The sequence below is a fragment of the Arachis hypogaea genome, chromosome 8 (assembly GCF_003086295.3).
Source record: "Arachis hypogaea cultivar Tifrunner chromosome 8, arahy.Tifrunner.gnm2.J5K5, whole genome shotgun sequence".
Taxonomy (NCBI): Eukaryota; Viridiplantae; Streptophyta; class Magnoliopsida; order Fabales; family Fabaceae; genus Arachis; species Arachis hypogaea.
The window spans coordinates 30,705,018-30,723,240 of record NC_092043.1 but is presented as its reverse complement, the minus strand read 5'-3'; the positions used below and the strand labels follow the sequence as shown (position 1 = coordinate 30,723,240).

The 18,223-nt window shown below is 33.9% G+C and overlaps 2 protein-coding genes across 2 annotated transcripts; both read right to left on the bottom strand.

Moving 5' to 3' along the window:
- Positions 1-6,017: 6,017 nt before the first annotated feature.
- LOC112706924 (uncharacterized) lies at positions 6,018-8,351 on the bottom strand. The gene is made up of 2 exons (XM_025758450.3): positions 8,116-8,351; positions 6,018-6,590 (listed from the first exon to the last, which is right to left on the bottom strand). The coding sequence occupies exons 1-2, from the start codon at positions 8,249-8,251 to the stop codon at positions 6,205-6,207; spliced, it is 522 nt and encodes a 173-aa protein (XP_025614235.1). The 5' UTR covers positions 8,252-8,351; the 3' UTR covers positions 6,018-6,204.
- Positions 8,352-10,881: 2,530 nt separating this feature from the next.
- Positions 10,882-13,765, bottom strand: LOC112706923 (protein S40-7). The gene is made up of 2 exons (XM_025758449.2): positions 12,787-13,765; positions 10,882-11,354 (listed from the first exon to the last, which is right to left on the bottom strand). Exons 1-2 carry the CDS (start codon positions 13,517-13,519, stop codon positions 11,323-11,325), a joined length of 765 nt encoding a protein of 254 aa, XP_025614234.1. The 5' UTR covers positions 13,520-13,765; the 3' UTR covers positions 10,882-11,322.
- Positions 13,766-18,223: the final 4,458 nt, after the last annotated feature.

Below are 18,223 nucleotides of genomic sequence, written 5' to 3'. Positions count from 1 at the left end.
AACTGGATGAAGAAGTATTCATAGGCATAGAAGAAGGGACGCTCCCTCTCAATGGAAGTCAGAAAGCAAACTCTCTCATCAGAATCAGGAGCGACAAGCTCGTAATCCTCCTCACAGGCATTGTTACCACAAATCCTATGGCGCTTCCTCAGCTCTGTGCAAAACTCAGCATCCACAATAGAAACACACAACAAAACAAAGGGAGTCCAGCCAATCAGACATCCCCTCGGGAACTCTGGAAGACATCTCTATAATGTTATTGCGAGAAGACATGAGGCCAACTAACCCTACAAGTAAGAAAAGAAGATGGGGTTACCACAAACATCTCGAACAAAGGGAGAAAACAACTCGGTCAATACTTCTCAAGCGATGGAACAAAGAAAAGGAAAACCCCAAGACTCAAACCAAAGTTTTGGGGCATCCTTTGGGGGCAGTAACAAAGCAAGGTTTCCAGAAATCAATCCACAAGCTTACATCCCAGCATGTCTCAAAAAGAAATTCAAAAAACAGCAAACACCTTTCTTCAAGGAGAAATACAAAAAATCGTTACATTCTACCAAAAAGGCCAATCAGAGACCATTAACGATGCAACCTTTTTCAAGATCAGACAAAAAGTAAATCTCCAAACAAAGCAAGAAACAGACGCAGATTTTTATCAAAGTATCAGGCAGGAAAAAACCACAAGCGACAATAAAACCCTAGAAAGCCTCAACGGAAAAGCCAAGAAGAATGCATAAAAGAAAAGACAGGAAAAACATGTTACAGTGACAAGCAAATACAAGACCTCAAAAAAAAATTCGAACTTTCAAACATGCAAAATCAAAGCTTCACCAAAAATTGAAAACGAAGCTACAAGGAAGCCAGTACTAACCTGGAAAGAACAGCAAGCTTCAAAGAAATTGAAGAAGGAGACGAAATCTGGGACGCCCTCTCACAAGCAAAAATGCGAACAAGGGCAATGTCGCAGAAGAGGAAACACGAAAACCACAAAAACTCCAAAAGAAAGCAGAAGCGCAAACAAAAGAACAGAAAGCAAAGAGAGCAGAGAAAAGAAGTTACGAAAAGGCTAAAGGAGAGAAACCGTTGCTGGGTTTTCAAAATCAAAGTAAAAAGCCAAAAGGAAACGGGGCAATTAATGCTCAAATTAAAGAAGGCATTAAACCCTCGCACGTTCCCAAAAAAAGCGCCGATATAAAAGCGCGCGTCTTTTAGAAGAAACGTTCTACATTCAAAGCTGCTACAAAAGGAGTCAACAAAATGCTTGAGTTCGACTTCACCAAAGAAAGACCGAAGTCAAGGACTTGACCTCAAAAAGAAGACCGAGCTCAAGCAGGGGCACTGTTCATATCCTGGGTCGAGTTGTCCGACCCGGGATGTTCTACAGACAAAGCGACCGACCTCTTCAGGTCAGGACAATCCGACCTCTTCTCAAAGTGCTCGGCCAAGTCACGAGAAAGCCCAAACAAAGGGCCCAAATAGAGGAACACGCCCCAGATCCTAAGGCAACCCAAGCCTACAAGAGAAGGGCGGTTCCCTTGAAAGATAAGATGACCTCACTTGAAAGATAAGATAAAGATAAGATAAGATAACTAACTTATCTTATCCACAAGAGGCCACATCTCACCATTATAAATACACTTGAGCACCCAGGTATAACTCATATTCTGATCCTACTTAATACCTGCTTAATACCCTTGCTAACTTAAGCATCGGAGTCCCTTGCAAGTACCCCCCACCCTCCGGGGACGAAGTATTAGCAGCACTTTCAGTTCCACAAGTCGGACACACCAGCTCCGGCCGCTATACACCTGCCGGACACGTCGGCTCCGACCAACACAGAAGATCTCGACCGAGATCGACCTACAGTTTCAGGTAACCCTCAGAACAGTTAGCATTGACTTAGGTTATGGACAATGATACTTGATGATATATGTTGCTATGATTAACTTTAATTGCTGTGTGTTAATTGCTCTATGCTCTGTGTTATTGTTGCTGTGATATATTGCTTTGGTAATTTTTCTTTGCTGTTTTAAGTTTTATCCACTTGAAGATGTAAGCCATGATTAAGGGGGAGAAATGCTAACAGTGAGAGAGAGTACTACACACTTCGGATGGTCATCAAAGGGAATTGCTCTCAACTTATTTACTCTCAACTCATTTAAATTAATATTTTAAATTCAATTATCCTCTTTTATCATGTTTGTCATCAAGAGGAGATTGTTGAGTTAAGCTTATTTTGGGCTCATATATGATGACAAATATTATTTAAATTAAAAGTCCAATATTATTAAATGTGTGTATTTGTGGTGCAGGCCTATTATTCAATCATCAACCCAACATGTTGCTTGAATATTTCTTCAATGCTTCAAATCAATGCACAAGCTAAGCCCAATGCACTTAACAAGTACCATTTAGCAAAAATAGAAGGTTATGCATTTGCAAAGTGGAAAAATGGGCATTTGTCTTCATCATGGAGAAAGGAGGACAGCTAGAACAAAAAGGAATTAACAACACAACGATGACAACTGTGGCTCTAGCAAAGCAACAAGACACAAGGACAATTTCACTACTCCCAGGACTTCAGTAAAGCAACATTCAGAATATGGGAGAGCAAACACAAACTTGTAAGAATGCAAAAGTAGTGGAGCAGCTCCTCGGATAGCAGAGGTAATGGAGCAGAAGGGAGAAAGAAATGCATGTCAAGGAAGAAAGCAAATCCAAGGACAGCAGATGTGGTGGAATAGCTCCTCAACCAACAGAGTTAGTGGAGCAGGATAAAAAAGAACTGCATGCCATTAGAGATAGCTCCAACGGGTTGAAGAAACAAGGAATTGAAAAGGCAAATTGGAAGAGGAAGATGATGATATAAAACATACCTCACTTTAACATTTGAAAAGAAGAAAAAGAGAGAAAATTCATGAGCACCATCTCAACATACTTGAGCTGAATTCTTTTTCTTCTACTAGTGCTTTTCTGATTTTCTTTGTTATGGCTATCTTGTGTCATCTTTTGTATTGAGAAAAGGCTGATTATGTAAGTGAAAAATCCATGAGAGAAATGGCAAAAAAGATACATGAAAGAGCCACTAAAAATTCTATTTAATTGAGTTGTTGAACTAGGACTAGTTTCCCTTGTCAAGTTGGAATAGCACTTTGTGAGTTTGAATCTGTTTAGATTCTCCTTCCAAGTTGGGACAACACTTGAAAAATTGAGCTTTAGTGAAAAAAACTTAGTGGTAGATACTAGTTTTATTAGGTTATGATTCAATAGTATTGGTGAATGTAATTTGTTTATTATAGTGAAAATTCTATCATGGTTGTAGTGAAGATTGGATGTAGGTTTTATGTTATATAAATACCGAACCAAGATACATGCTGCCTTCTATCTCTATTTCCCTTGTCTATTTAAGTTCTGTGTATGAGACAAAACAAAAAAATTTTCTACATATTTAGCTTCCGTGAAAATAGAGCAAAAGAAGTTCAATTTTGAACTAACTTGATTCAACCCCATTTTCTCAAGTTCTAGCAGTTCTATCAATTGCGGATTTGAGTTTCATTTAAAAATTTATCGTTAGCCAATAAATTACTGTATATATAAAATAAAATGGATTTGGATCCTCTAAATTTTAAATTTCACTTTAAAGAGAAAAGTATAATTTATCACCATTTATTTCATAAGTGGGATAAAAAAACATAAAAGAAAAAATATTCAATAATAAAAAATCTCACTTTATCTTCTAAAGTAAAAATCTAAAATTTAAAGAATATAAATTTAACTAAAATTAAATTCCAATACCCATTTAAACACACAAATAAACTAACAACACTCAGACCAATTCAAATTAGTTAAAAAGACAATATATTTAACCATTCAATTAAAACCTCAATTGCTTTTAACTTGGTTTCCACACACCTCAAACAATGGTCAAAACATGTGCCCAATTGTGGCCCAACAAGGCAACAACAATAATATTTTTATGAGATTTCATATAATTACTTATTTTAAAATTTTAACTAATGAAGGACTAATTATTTTATTCCTGTCTTTATTAATTACATCAATGTTGCTTCTCTCACTATCTCGTCTGTTTCGGTATTTCCTTTTATATAATTATGGTCGTCTAATAAGTTAAAAGAGAATTTTGTCTTTAACTAATAGCTAGGTAATAAATATATACCTATAAATAAAAAATCCATTTTTTTTTTGGCATAAGGCTGTAAGATTAATATTTACTTTTTGGTATATTAGCAACAATAAAATTTAAACTTGAAACTTCTATAAAATATTTATACCTCGTTAATTAATACAAATATGATATATTACCTACCATCTTAGTTGAAGTATATATATTCCTTTTCACTTTTGGAGACATCCTGTCGGTGTTATAAAACAGCTACTAAAAAGAAAGAACAAACCCCGAAAGGGACTTAGTTCCCAGAATATTATTAAAACCTAATTTGACATCAATCTTTTATATTAGAGTATGTTTAATGTCAGTTCTAATTTTAATTTTATTTTAAATTTTATAAAATAATAAATAAATTTTTATTTTTCTTCTCCGAAAACATCTAACTACTACATTCTTAAAATTGGCTAAAATTGGAGAATAGTTACGAAGTACGGACACTTTACTGAGTTGCCGTGTCTGTGTGTTAGACACATTTCAGATACGACATTCATCGATATTCGTCTGACACGCGTGTCTGCTGTGTCCAATTGTATCTTAATAAAAAATAAAAAGTTTTTCTTCGGACACGTCTGAACACGCCTAAATACCATCACGTGTCAGCGTGTCCAGTCTTATTCTGAACATATATTCTTAAAATAAATTTAGATATAGTATATATTATTATTTATTAAATCAAAAAAATATTTTAAATACTTGATACGATGAAAATAAAATATTAAAATAATTAAAAAATTAAATTTATATTTTAATATCAATAAAATATCAAAATATTATTATAATTTATCTAAAAAATATTTTATATTTTATATGTATGCATGTCCCCGTGTCATGTAAGATTTTAAAATTCGCGTATCGGTCGTGTTGTGTCGTGTTCCGTGTCCGTATCAGTGTCCGTGCATCATAGGAGAATAGCCACATAACAGCGTCTATGTTATAAGTCTCATTGTACTAATGTACTCATTTACCTCTCTATCGCAAACTAGATTAAGATTATTTATTTGAACTTTAAATATAAGTGTTAAATATATAATAATTCATAATTTTATATTAAGTTAAATTTTTAGAATAAATAATTTTATAAAAAAAAAAACTCATCGATAAGTCTTGGAAAAGATTTAGAAGGGTTTGAAACTCCAAGACTTGCATGTTACGTGCGAAAGACCAAATCTTCAAATAATCCCAAATTGCAAATAATCACACTTCTTGTAATCTGTAAATATATGGTATAGGGATTTTGTCTTGTTGCATGCGTGTTTTCTTCAGCATGCATAATCACTCACATCGTATCCTCTTCTTTCGCAATTGCATACTCTTTCTTTCCGCGTCGAGGATAATTAATTAATTAATATTAATCATGAAGATAATAAAGACACATGTACTTTCCTGAGGGAGACGTTCTGTAGCATAACTATGTTAAATCTTTAATTTTCATTATTGACCTGGTAATAATCTCATCATAATTAAAATCGTACTACTAGGGAGCCATGCATATACTCTTTTTTACAAAATAATATTTGTTGTGTACTTATAGTTATAATATAATATTATAATGTTTCCATTTTCCACCACCCTAAATAAGCACAAGGGTAATTTGATTTGGAAGAAGGGCCTTGTGAATTGGTTTAGGCACATGGGATTTTGATTTGAAGTCATGTGTGGACTGAGGAGAAAAGCCACCGATAATATTTTCTAGATTGTGTATACATATTATTCGCCGTGAACTCAATTAATGTAATTAGACATAAATACACGTGACTTTAGAAAATGTTGAACCTGAGAGACCTAATTTAGGGATCGAAGCACTTAACTATGTCTCGGTATGAATGAGTTACAAAACAAAGCTAGTAATATATAGCTAGTGCTTTATTATAACAATATGTGCTAGCTACCTTTAATTTGGCAACCCCACAAGTACATATATAGGTAGACTCGTAATTGTAACGACCTCTAGATCATAGAATTTTCTTAATTCCGTTCATTATTAAATATTAAGTATATGCAAATAGTGAAAAATATCAAGGTATTCCAATTATAGGGAAGAAATAAGGAAAGTAGTAACTAGAGGGTGCCAAACCCCACTCGGGTGGAAAAGGGAAATTGAAATCGAAGGTTTTGGATGAAGCGAACGCGTTGCAATATTCAATGTGTTGTTGGGGGCATTCTTTGAAGAAGCTAAGAGGACTTGATAGTTTTACCTCCTTGCCCTTCATTACAATTTCTGACACCTGGTTCTTCTTTCTCGCATATATGTGATTTGGTCCTCCAATAATTTTTGCATGGCACTTCTTCATAAAATTATTATGCTGGTCAAAGGGGAGGTCAACCTTGAAGGTGCCGTTATCTTGTGTTGTTGCCATGGCTACCCTTTTCACACCTTCACACTTCACTGACACCTTGATCCCTGAAACCAACACAAATAATTATAGATACCTTATCACTGCACTTTGACTATATTGTTCCACCAATTAATGCGTGCTTTGAAAATAAATATCCGATTTATTAATTTACAAAAATATTTATATACATTAAAATTAATTATTATATATTTATGTATAAATATATTAAATTTAATTTATTTTTAATATATAATTTATATTAGTGACTAATTTTAATATGTAACTCGCATGATTGTTAATTTTAATAATTCAACCATTTTTAAAATCAAATCTAGTCTAATAATAGCTTTAATAATATGACTTGATGAAATCATGTCATTGGTGTGAGTATTCTACCACGAGACCGATTAACCATTGGCGGAAAGATTTTAGGGAGGAATCAAGCGAGAGAACATAAGTTGAGATGACACTACATCTAACTCAAAACCTTAAAATAGTAAGTTAATGAGTCTCTCATCTTATAAACTTCTCATTTTTTATATTTTTCTTATGTAGGAACATTCCTCACACTTGCAACACCAACAGTTATCAATCTTTAGAGAATAATGATAGTTAATGACCAAAACTAAAACACTATATATAGAAATTTGAATATTATGTATAATAGCATAAATAAATACTATATAGTACACACAAAAAATTAATCACTAAATTAATTATTATATATTGTGTATAAATATATGTTATTTAATTTATTTTTAATGTATATTTTTTATATTTTAATACATATTCTATATGAATAATTAATTTGGTAATTGTTTTTTTATAAGTTCAAATTGAACAAAAAAAGGCATGAGATAAAAATATATTGACTATTTATTGTGAGGTTCTAATTTTTTACTAGAGGAGACACCAAAGACCTCTACCCTTCCATCCCTTGAATAAATAGAAGAGAAGGGGCAGAGCTTTTGGTTTTATCAATTAATATAATATTCAATTTTTTAATTTAAATATAAGATTTTTGAATATAATATTCATTATATTATATATATATATATATATATATATATATATATATATTAGTATTTGTAGAAATTATTATATTTGATGTTATAAAATATAAAGATTTACTAGATATTTTTATTTTATAATAGAAGTTATAAATTATAATGTTATTTTAAGAATTTACATGATGATGAAAAAAATATTTAAAACTCAGACTTGACAAAAGTAGCTTTGAATCTGGGCAAGAAATTATCGAGTTGGGTTGGATCATGAACATCTGATCTTCTAACATGAATCAATAAAAAGTTGGAAAATATGCATTTCTAACTTCTAAGCAATATATATTAATTTACACACAGTTGAACCAATCTAGATACATAATAATTTACATATCTATATATCTTGATTGATATCATATCTAAGATTTATTACTCTGTTTTCTAGAGTACAGATATCGTTGTTGTATGTTATCTATTAATTATTAAATAAATTATATATATTTCTAATAGGCAGAATAATATATTTAAGAACCATAAAGAAAGCTAATAATTAGGAGAATAAATAATTAATTAATCAGAGACAAACCAGAGAAATCGTAGTTTTGATGAGTGCAGTCATTGCAGGAGACTTTGCCCTTCACCAATTGGCATGCTGAGGGGTCAACTTTGGTCAAAACTAACACAAAAACAAGTGCTGTGACAACTTGATGAGCAAAAGCCATCACTTATGGAAGACCAATAAGCAATGGATCGGATGATGATAATAGCTTATTAACTATATAGTAGGAAATTTAAACCAGAAAATAAAACTTTGAAGAGAAGAAGGTAAGTTTGAAGCTTATAAATAGTGGTGGTTAGCTTGCTTGACGTGACTCACATTAATTCATTAAATGTAAGGGCCAAGTGCTGCTATTAGTAGTTGGACACATTTTAGTTTATTTACTTATGTGGATTACTTAAATTGTAAAATCACTTTTTTGAAAAAAAAAGAAAAGAAACAAACAATGCAATCTAATAAAACCCATAATCTTAAACCAAAAAAATTTATCTATTAAATAGAAAAACTTTGATAGTTTAATTAAAATACATTTGAGCATATATTCATTTGTTCAATATTCATAGCTTACCTTATATTTAGAGTAAATTACAATTTCTCTTCATAAAAGTTCAGAAGATAATTTATCCATGAATAATCGAAACTAATATTGTATTTATAAAAAATAAAAAAATTAACATTTTACTCATAAAAGTTTAGAGTATTAATAAATCTAACATAAATAAAATTAATATTTTTATACTTTTATTATATAAAAATATCTTTCGTAGATACAAAACTAATTTTATTTATTCATAACTAAATTTATCAAACATTTTAAAGTTTTATGATTAAAAATAATAATTTACTCTTATATCTAACTATCAATAAATTCAAATCCACTTTGCCCACTCTCATTGGTTTGCTTGTCTGATTAGGGTTACCACGGAAGATATATAAACTTTGTACGAAAAAAATATTATTATATATTCCACCGCTCCCCTCGGATCTTCAAGAAAATCCACCATGCATGCATGGTCCTTTCTCTATACTATGCTTTTCAGACAAAGTAATCAATTTTTAGTTGCAAAAATAGTGGTAAGTTTTAGACTTTAGTATGTGTGAGCAAAGCAGAGAGCACACACTTGGAAATTAAGAAGAAAAATGTGCCCCACCTTGAGAGCACACTAATTTACTATTTCTATTCCTAATTTTCTGTGCCCTAAGAATTTGGGTACTAATATATAACTTGTTTTTCCATGAGTGAAAATGAAGTGTGCAATACAGTGATACACCATGTGGTTGATGCTTTCTCTAGACACTATCATTAATGAACATTAATTAATATGTTTTAAAACTTGAATTTGTTAGATATGTAATTGAGTAACACAAGTAAATGGAAAATACTATAGACGTATCCCATCTTTATAGTGAATTTTAGGCCCTTTTTGTTTTTCCCTTTTGGATTCTACATACTTTAACTTATCCCTTACAATCTGGGAACGTTGCTTGAACCAAGTAAGAACTACGAACAGAACCAAGTGGTAATTTTCTAAACGGGTAAAATTAACCGTAAATATAAAAAAGATATCGGGAGATAATTTATCAAAATATTATAACTAGGCCAGATAAACTCTTCACAATTGGATATGAACTATATAGTTAGTTATGTTCTCATTCGTAACATTCTAATTATTCACGTGATTATGAATTTATGATGTACCCTAAACCTCTGAATATGTGTGTGAGGCCCCTACATTGTGGATTTTTCTTTTCTGAGTAATATTGTTTATACATTTAAAAGTAAGAGCCCATTAATATTAAACTAAATCCAAAAATGAAAATATGAGTTGGGCTATTAAAAGACTCTAAACAAGTTACCTTCATTACTATGTAATAAAATGTAAACATGACTTTATTAAATTAATCTATATATTTATATAAGCTTGGTGTTTTCTCCTAATGAGAATGGAAAGCTAAGTGGCAAGCTTTCTTGGCATATTATCCAGCTTAGAATATAGTTGTGATTTTAAGAAAGGAAAACTTTCACGTGCAACAGAATAAAGTGTTGATCACTGACAAACATATCACCATACAAAACCAGCTAGCTACTCCACCGCATCAGTGTTAAATGAAGAAGATATAACACAGCATATTGTGCAAGTTAAGGAAAGCATTCTTAATTCTTGGCTGCTTCTAATTGAATGATCACTGCGCCAACGGGACCATGTGGGTGTTCTTGGAGTTTAATTTAAAAGGACTAATTGCCATTGTGAGGTTGAAAACCAATGATGAATACACTGCCAAAAATGGCAATGGTTATTCGAGTAAATGACTCAGTCAGTCTTCAAAATATTATGTGGACCATTCAGGTTTATCAGGTTTTGTATTTTCAATTTCATTTGTAATATTTTTTTTTTCTTTTAAAGTTCTACTTTTTCTTTCTTAATCTTTATTTATTTTTGTTGACTGATTATTGGTTAAAAAAAAGCTGGTTCCTGAATCCTAACACAACCATTCTCAATAATAATAAATAAAAATGCAAACCACAGGCTGTTAGTCTCCGAAAAGTTGAACCACTAAGAATTAAATCTTTGACCAACATAGTACTTAAAGATGTACTTTATCTGATAAATTTCATCGCACCTTGTATTAATATAAGCGGAGTCAAAATAATAACTTTGTTGTAATTCGAAGTACGTCATTTGAGAACCATAAAAATCCATCCCACCTTGAATTAATAGAAGTGAAGCCTAAAAAATAAAATAGGAAGTGTTTTGGCCAGCAATCTAGCACTGTAGTAAATTCCACCCTGAAACTCAAAGTCTGAAACATGACCATGATTGAATATGAAATGCTCACCTAACAATGGACTGTTTTACAATTTGAACTCTAATAATCTGGCTAAGTGTGAGATTAGCTTACCTATGCAAATAAAAAATTATGAGCAACAAGTGACAAGCTCCACTCTGCTCCCAACAAGAAATTGAAAACCCAAAATTACTTGCAATGAAGAATGGAATGAAATCGTACAAAGGATTAATTCAACTTGAAAAACATATGCCTGCTAAGCACTAAGGAGTGAAAAGATAAAAGTGTAAAACTGAACTGATCAACTTAGCACAAAGTGCCAAAAATCAAATAAAAAGATGAAAAACCAAGAATCATTCCATCCTAATCCATAAATTCATGAAACAATGTTTGAATCCTTCCCTGAAATAACCGATTTGTTTTCAGCTGTGTATGTAAATTGTTGCTTCACTTATGAAAGCGTCCGCTACGAGCAAGGACTGCCAATCAAGTAATATGTTATATTGTTATCACAGAACAAATCTACAAGATTATGACAGGACTAAAATACTATATAAACTTCAAAAGTTGACATAAGAAAGTCATATATCCATAATCATAAAAATTGGCTGCATTCTGATAAATGGCTGTTATCATTTCAGCTGACGTAAGAAGAGCCATAGGAATGCAGCTTGGGATTGAGCTCAACACATATACGTTAATTAGTCAAATTACCATAGTGGAGAGAAGAGAAAGAGAAAAGAGAGGCGGGGGGCGGACATAATAAAGAATAAATCAATTGAGGCGAGAAGATATTGTTGTGTTGGGTATCTGGGCGTACAGTTATCCCAAATAATGGTATGCTATTCAAAATGCCCTAGGCAAACAAGTTTGAAGGATAGAGGACTTCAGGAAACACAAGATTGACAAGAACCCATCACATGGCTTAAGACGTGTGCAGTGGATCATAAGTAAAGATATGACTGGTTAGTTTCTCTCCTCAACACGAAGCCACCTTAACCAGCACAAAAAGAACAAAAAAGGTCTAAGAACCATCTAGTTATGATAATCCTTAAATCCACCTGAAACAAAGACTCTAGACTATGTTTGGATTGATGGAAAAGTGAAGAGTAGAGTGGAGTGGAATGTGATTTAAGAGATGAAAACCAAAAGAGTAGAATTATTATTCCACTCCAAGGTTTGAATAAATGGATTTCTACCCTGTACACTCCAGATTGGGAGGAATTAAATATCGAGCTTCAAGTTGAAACAATTCTTTTCCATCATAAAACTACATATCCAAACAATAGAAGCCCTTTATGTTATATTGCACTGTGTCCTATTTTTCTACAAAGCAACATTCAGAGTTCATTAGGGGAATAACAGCAGGTAATCTTGTCCTAAACAATCTGTTCATAGCTTGGGTGGCCAAATATACAAAGCCTAATCCTACCTAGTACCTAATTTGGCCAATTCCTATACTGAAGGAGCAATCATTCTTTTTTTTTTTTTTAATCAAAGAAACTAGAATAGAACAGAAGGTAATAGAGTATCTTGATACTAAGCAAGAAAAAATATAGCATCACCAGGTGTATTTGAAGTTTCAACAGAAACGAATAACATCTTCCAATGGGGCTCAATGGCTCATTCGAATAGCACTAATTTAGGTTATGTACATTATGGAAAAATATTCTAGTTGATTAACGAAGAGCACAAGACATACACAAATACACGAGGGGAATGAAATCATAAAATCAATCAATGATTCAACACACTAGATTATTGCCCAATCTTCAAATGTCAAATTCTGAACATGTCCACTAGGGTTTTCAGCTTTCAGCCTTTGTTTCCATTTCTCAGTTCACATAGAAAGATAAAACTACTCAAATTTAACCCTAAAAATTCAAATATATTTTTTTCAATCAAGGAAACCTGTTTGCCGCCAAACCGCATTCCGAACCTGCCGTAAGTCTCTCCCTTTCAGGGTCCGCCCCACCCCTTCCAGGACCGAGCACGCCAGCATCGGCGACTGCGCCGAGTTCCTCGCCACAATCTCGTGCGGCGGAAGCATCACATCGTCGTCCTCCGCCGTCACATCGTCCACATCGTCGTCATCGTCGTCATCAAACTGGCGGTGCCTCCTCATCATCGCCTGAGACAAAATAGGAACGTTCACCGGCGCCGACTGGTGGTACATGACCGAAGACTGCGGCATCCGGTCGTGGTGCGCTGACGGAGGCTTCGGTATGGCGGGAATCATACGCGACGAAGAAGAAGAAGAAGACGAGGATAGCGAAACCGAGGAGGCCTTGTGGAAGAAGTGCGTGCCGTTTGGAGCAGTAGGTGAGGCGTCGTTTTCCGGCAGAGCGGCAAGGATGCCGAAGGTGTCAGAGGAGCCGAATCCGAAGCCCTTGTGGTTGTTGTTATGGTGGAGGTGGTGGTGGTTAGGGGTGGATGAGTTGGAAGAGGAGGCAGTGGAAGGGAGGTGATTGTTGTCGGCGTTGTCGTCGCCAAAGAAAACGACGTCGTCCTCGGTGAGCTCGTCGGTGGCGGAGGAGGAGCTAGGGTTTTCAAGAGGCGGCGCGTTGGATGGGACGCCAAGGAAGCGTTCCGTTGAGGAGGCCGGTTTACGGTTACGGAAGCGGTTCGGGTCAGACCGATCCATAAGATGGTTTCGGGTTCGGAGCTTTTGAATTTGGTGTTTGTGAGAGAAAAGAGGATTGGTGGAGACTGGAGAGTGGAGACAGTTAGAGCTTCATCAAGAGCGACCAGCAATGGCTATGCTTTTTCTCAATTTATTTATTTTATTATTTTTTTTAACTTATTAGTGGAACGGTTTTAATGCCTATTTTCGCCACTTGCCACTTCCCACGTGGGAACTATTTAACAGAACGCAGTGGAGCCTTTGAACGTGGTGTGGGTGTGAAGCCCAATTTTGAATTTTCACAACTTTTTCCTTCCAGAAGAAAACAAAAAATTCCTATTTCATGTTTTCACATTTTAACTCAAGTAGCGCACTTATTAATTTGTTACTTTTATATATATTTTGGGAGTTTATATTTCATTCTCAATTTATATTAAGAATTATCAGTGTTTTTTAAACTTTTCAGTGGAAAAAAAAATCTTTCTATGTATTTGACAAAAACATTCTTAAGGGAAAAAAAAAGGATAACGTTTTTCATCATATTATTGATTTTATTTGATAAATAAGTCATATTATTTAATTTTAGAGTAAATACCTTTTTGATTTTGACTTTTTTTCAGTAAGACATATCGTACCGTAATCATTCTTAAAATTAACCAGATCCCTACCCATCAGTAAAATTGGACAAATCGACCCCTATAACTGATTGACAATGGGTTGCATATCTGACGTGTCAGGTGAAGTATGATGTGTCAATGCCAAGTGTTAAGTATCAACTCCAAATGGTTATAGGGACTAAAACAACCCCCTCTTCTTCTTCTTCTTCTTCTTCTTCTTCCTCCTCCTCCTCCTCCTCCTCTCCTCCCTCTTTTTTCTCTTCGTCAAACCCATTATCATTACTATCTACCTCCATAGCCTTAAAACTCTTTTTGCATTAACCTTGACAATATCATAAAACTAGTAATTCATATATCATTAACAATTTAGGATACACTTCATATATACAGAAGACAGGAATTGAGGGCAACAAAAAGGCCTCGACGACGAGTTTAAATGTCTCACCAGATACCACATGGGGGCTCTTGTAGCGCTTGCGGAGGACAAGGTAGGGCAAAGGACTCTGGATGGCATACCAGTCAGGGAAGATGGAGTTGTTAGCTGCGGCGGTGAGGCGGCACAAAGGATGGTGAGGGCACCGCGGATCTTGGTGATCCCGAGAGGATTTGGAGTGAGCTATTGAGGGAGGTTGGGTGAGGGCGAGAAGGAGAAGAAGAGGAGGAAGAGAGAACCACGGTGGTGGCGACTATAGGTGGAAAAACAGAGGGAGAAGATGGTGGTTTTGGAGATGGCACGATGGAGGAAGAAAAAGAGAAGAAGAGGAGAAAGAGGAAAGGAAGAGGAAGAAGAAAAGAAAACCTCTAAATCATTCTATACTACGACTATTCTAGTTTATGAGGTATTTATAACCTCTTATTAGGTTAAAATATAGAAAAACCCTAAACCCGAAAACATAAAGTAAAATCTAGTAATTAAATAAACAAAATCAAAATACATTAAATTAAATTAAAACATTCTAAAAATATAAATTAATATTTTCTAAATAACACTTGAACTCTTCATATCACGAATATTTGAAGCACGTATCAGGTTGGTTCGGCGATGGTGGTGCCACGGTGATGGTTATGGAGGTGAAGTTTGATGATGATGGTGATAGTCATAAAGGTGAAGTTTGATGATGATGATGGTAATGGAAATGATGGTGACTAGTCGAAGAGAAAGACGAGGAGGAGAAAGAAAAAGGGAAGAAGAGGAGAAGGGAAGAAAGGAAATTTTTTTTTGCAGGGAGGGAGTTTTTTAGTTCCTATAATCATTTGGAGTTGACACCTGACACGTCAGACGGGAATCCGTTGCCAACCGGCTGCAGGGATCGATTTGTCCAGTTTTACTGATGGGTGGGGACCTAGTTGAAGTTTAAGGATGATTAGGGTGTTATATGTCTCACGGAAAAGAGATCAAAGATTGAAAATGATATTTACCCATAATTTTATCCTATCCATTACAGTAGAAATTATTTCTTTTATAATTCTCCCTGTATCAATAAAAGTGTAAATTAATTGTGTATATATTAAGAGGTGGACAGTAGACACACTCAATCTCCATCAAAGACCAAAAACTATGCATTGTTTATCATCAGCATTTAACGTATTTTTTTATATAAATTAAATAAATATTTATTTATATTTATGTGTAATATAAAGGGTGTTTATTATTTTTTTTAACATATCGTATCTCAGACACTACTTGTTCGATTAAAATTTGTTCATATTTCGGATGTTCATAATCTAAGATAAGTAAAGAATTTAGTTAAATATCAGACACATTTGAGATATTTTTAATAAACGATTTTATAAATTGTACATTCGAAATATGCATGCAATATTTTTGTATCCTTTGCATTCGAAATATGGCTAGAGGACGTTTATATAAAGCATGAGAGTATCTCACCTTAAACTCAACCTCTATCATCTATGTTATAGTCTTCTTTTTCGTCAAAATTAAAAGGGTCATCCAACTGTATGACATCTCAAGAGTATGATAATGACTTAGAACATCTGTGACTTGAAAAATAACAAATGGCAGAGTAACAAGGAATTAAACACCCTTACTTCTTTCGCAAGATGACCCTATTTCAACAATGTATTCCGAATCAGACTCACTCTCCTTCTCCTCCACATGGCCACTCGGATCGACGTAGTGAATAGGATTTGTCACTAGTAATAAGCCCTGTTGGATTCAAGAAGAAGGCCCACCACCACTACTTATGTCACAAACCTCAGCATACCATTTAATCATATGTTCCGACATTAGTTTTGTATACACGTTGAACATTACCTGCACATGGTCATCACTTGAACTTAAAATATCCTATTTTGAAATCCTCCATTCAGCAGCGCTGATAGAAATATGTATCCAACCCTCTTAACCTCCTTAGAACCATCTGCACCTGTTTTCATTAAGATGACATTGGTCAGCGTATCAATAGAATTTAAACGACAAGTGCATAGCATCAGAAGAGAACATCACTTAAATATTATTCCATCCTCACCATTTCTTATAACTTCATTTAGATAAACAATCATAAAGAAAAACTCACTATTAGTCATATATATCTATGAATATAGGGAGAAAAGAATGTAGTGTATGGATGGATTGTTATGAGTTATGGTGCTTAAGACTCTTTATATAAGTGAATTATTTTGGACGTAACTATTTAGGATGCAGAGTATTCGATTTTATTTTACACACATTTCGAATGCACTACATCCAAAAAACATATCAATTTATATCGAATGTTCAGTACCGATATATGTACAAGCTTTTCAAAAAGTTTGATCTTGAGTGCGTCTGAGATATTAATTTTTAAACTCGTGTCATATTTTGAGTGCACTGAATACGTGATATACAGATATGTATATATCTTTCTTATATCTAGTGTATCCGATATGTGACATGTATATTTAAATTTGTAAATACTCTATAAATTATGTATTAAAATAAATAAAATATTTATTTGATTTATATAAAAAAAATCAAGCGTTCAACGTCCTAAAAATAAGTTTATTATATTGTTTGTTTCAGATTCTATTTTAAGTTGAAAAGTCCAACCTTTTTCAATTTCCCATTCGGCCAAAACAAAACCGCATTTGTGTTAATAAACTCATAATCGGATCACCTCTTATCTTTAAGCTGCGCCTATAATTTGTTTGATATTGATATTACCTATAAGCTATGAAGCACGAACACTTTACTGAGTTGCCGTGTCTGTGTGTTGGATACATTTTGGATACGACACTCATCGACACTCGTCTGGCACGCATGCCTGCCGTGTCCAACCGTGTCTTAATAAAAAATAAAAAATTCTTCTATGGACATACTTGGACATACCTAAATACCATTACGTGTTAGCGTATCCAGTCTTATTCTTAACATGGACTAAATTTTGGGCAATAAAGAGAAGAAAAAGGTAAAATTTATGTAATATTTTTCTCTTGATTTATTCTGCTGTATGCTACTGTAATTATACAACTTCCACAAACTCATCATATCTACAATCATATCTAGTAAATCTTTTTAATTTATGGAATATTCTAATAGGATACTAACAGAATGAAAAATACAAGCTGACTCGCACATTCTAGAAGAATAAAAGAAGGGAGAAATAAACATGTGAATAAAAGAATCCCCAAGCTTGGATAAATTGGCATGAAAGGAATGTGTTGGAGAGGCTTGGTAAATATATCCACCAATTGTCGCGAAGATGGGACAGGAAGTAACTTCATTACACCAGCTTGAGCCTTTTGGCGAACGAGATGACAATCCACTTCCAAGTGCTTAGTCCTCTCATGGAACATATGATTGGCAGCAATGTGTAAGGCGCTTTAATTATCACAAAACAGAACAGGTGGACGATCACAAGACACACGAAGAAACCGTAACAAATCAAGATCGATAAAAGCTCGCATGTAGTATTAGCTAAGACTCAGTACCTAGCCTCCGTTGAAGATCTAGCAATAGTAGTTTGCTTCTTAGTCCTCCAAGAGTTTAAAGAATCTCCCAAAAAGAAGCAATAACCAGTTAATAAACGACGAATATCCGGGCAACTTGCCCAATTAGAATCACTGAAGTGAGATATCTAAAGACTAAAAGATCTAGGAAAGAAAAGAC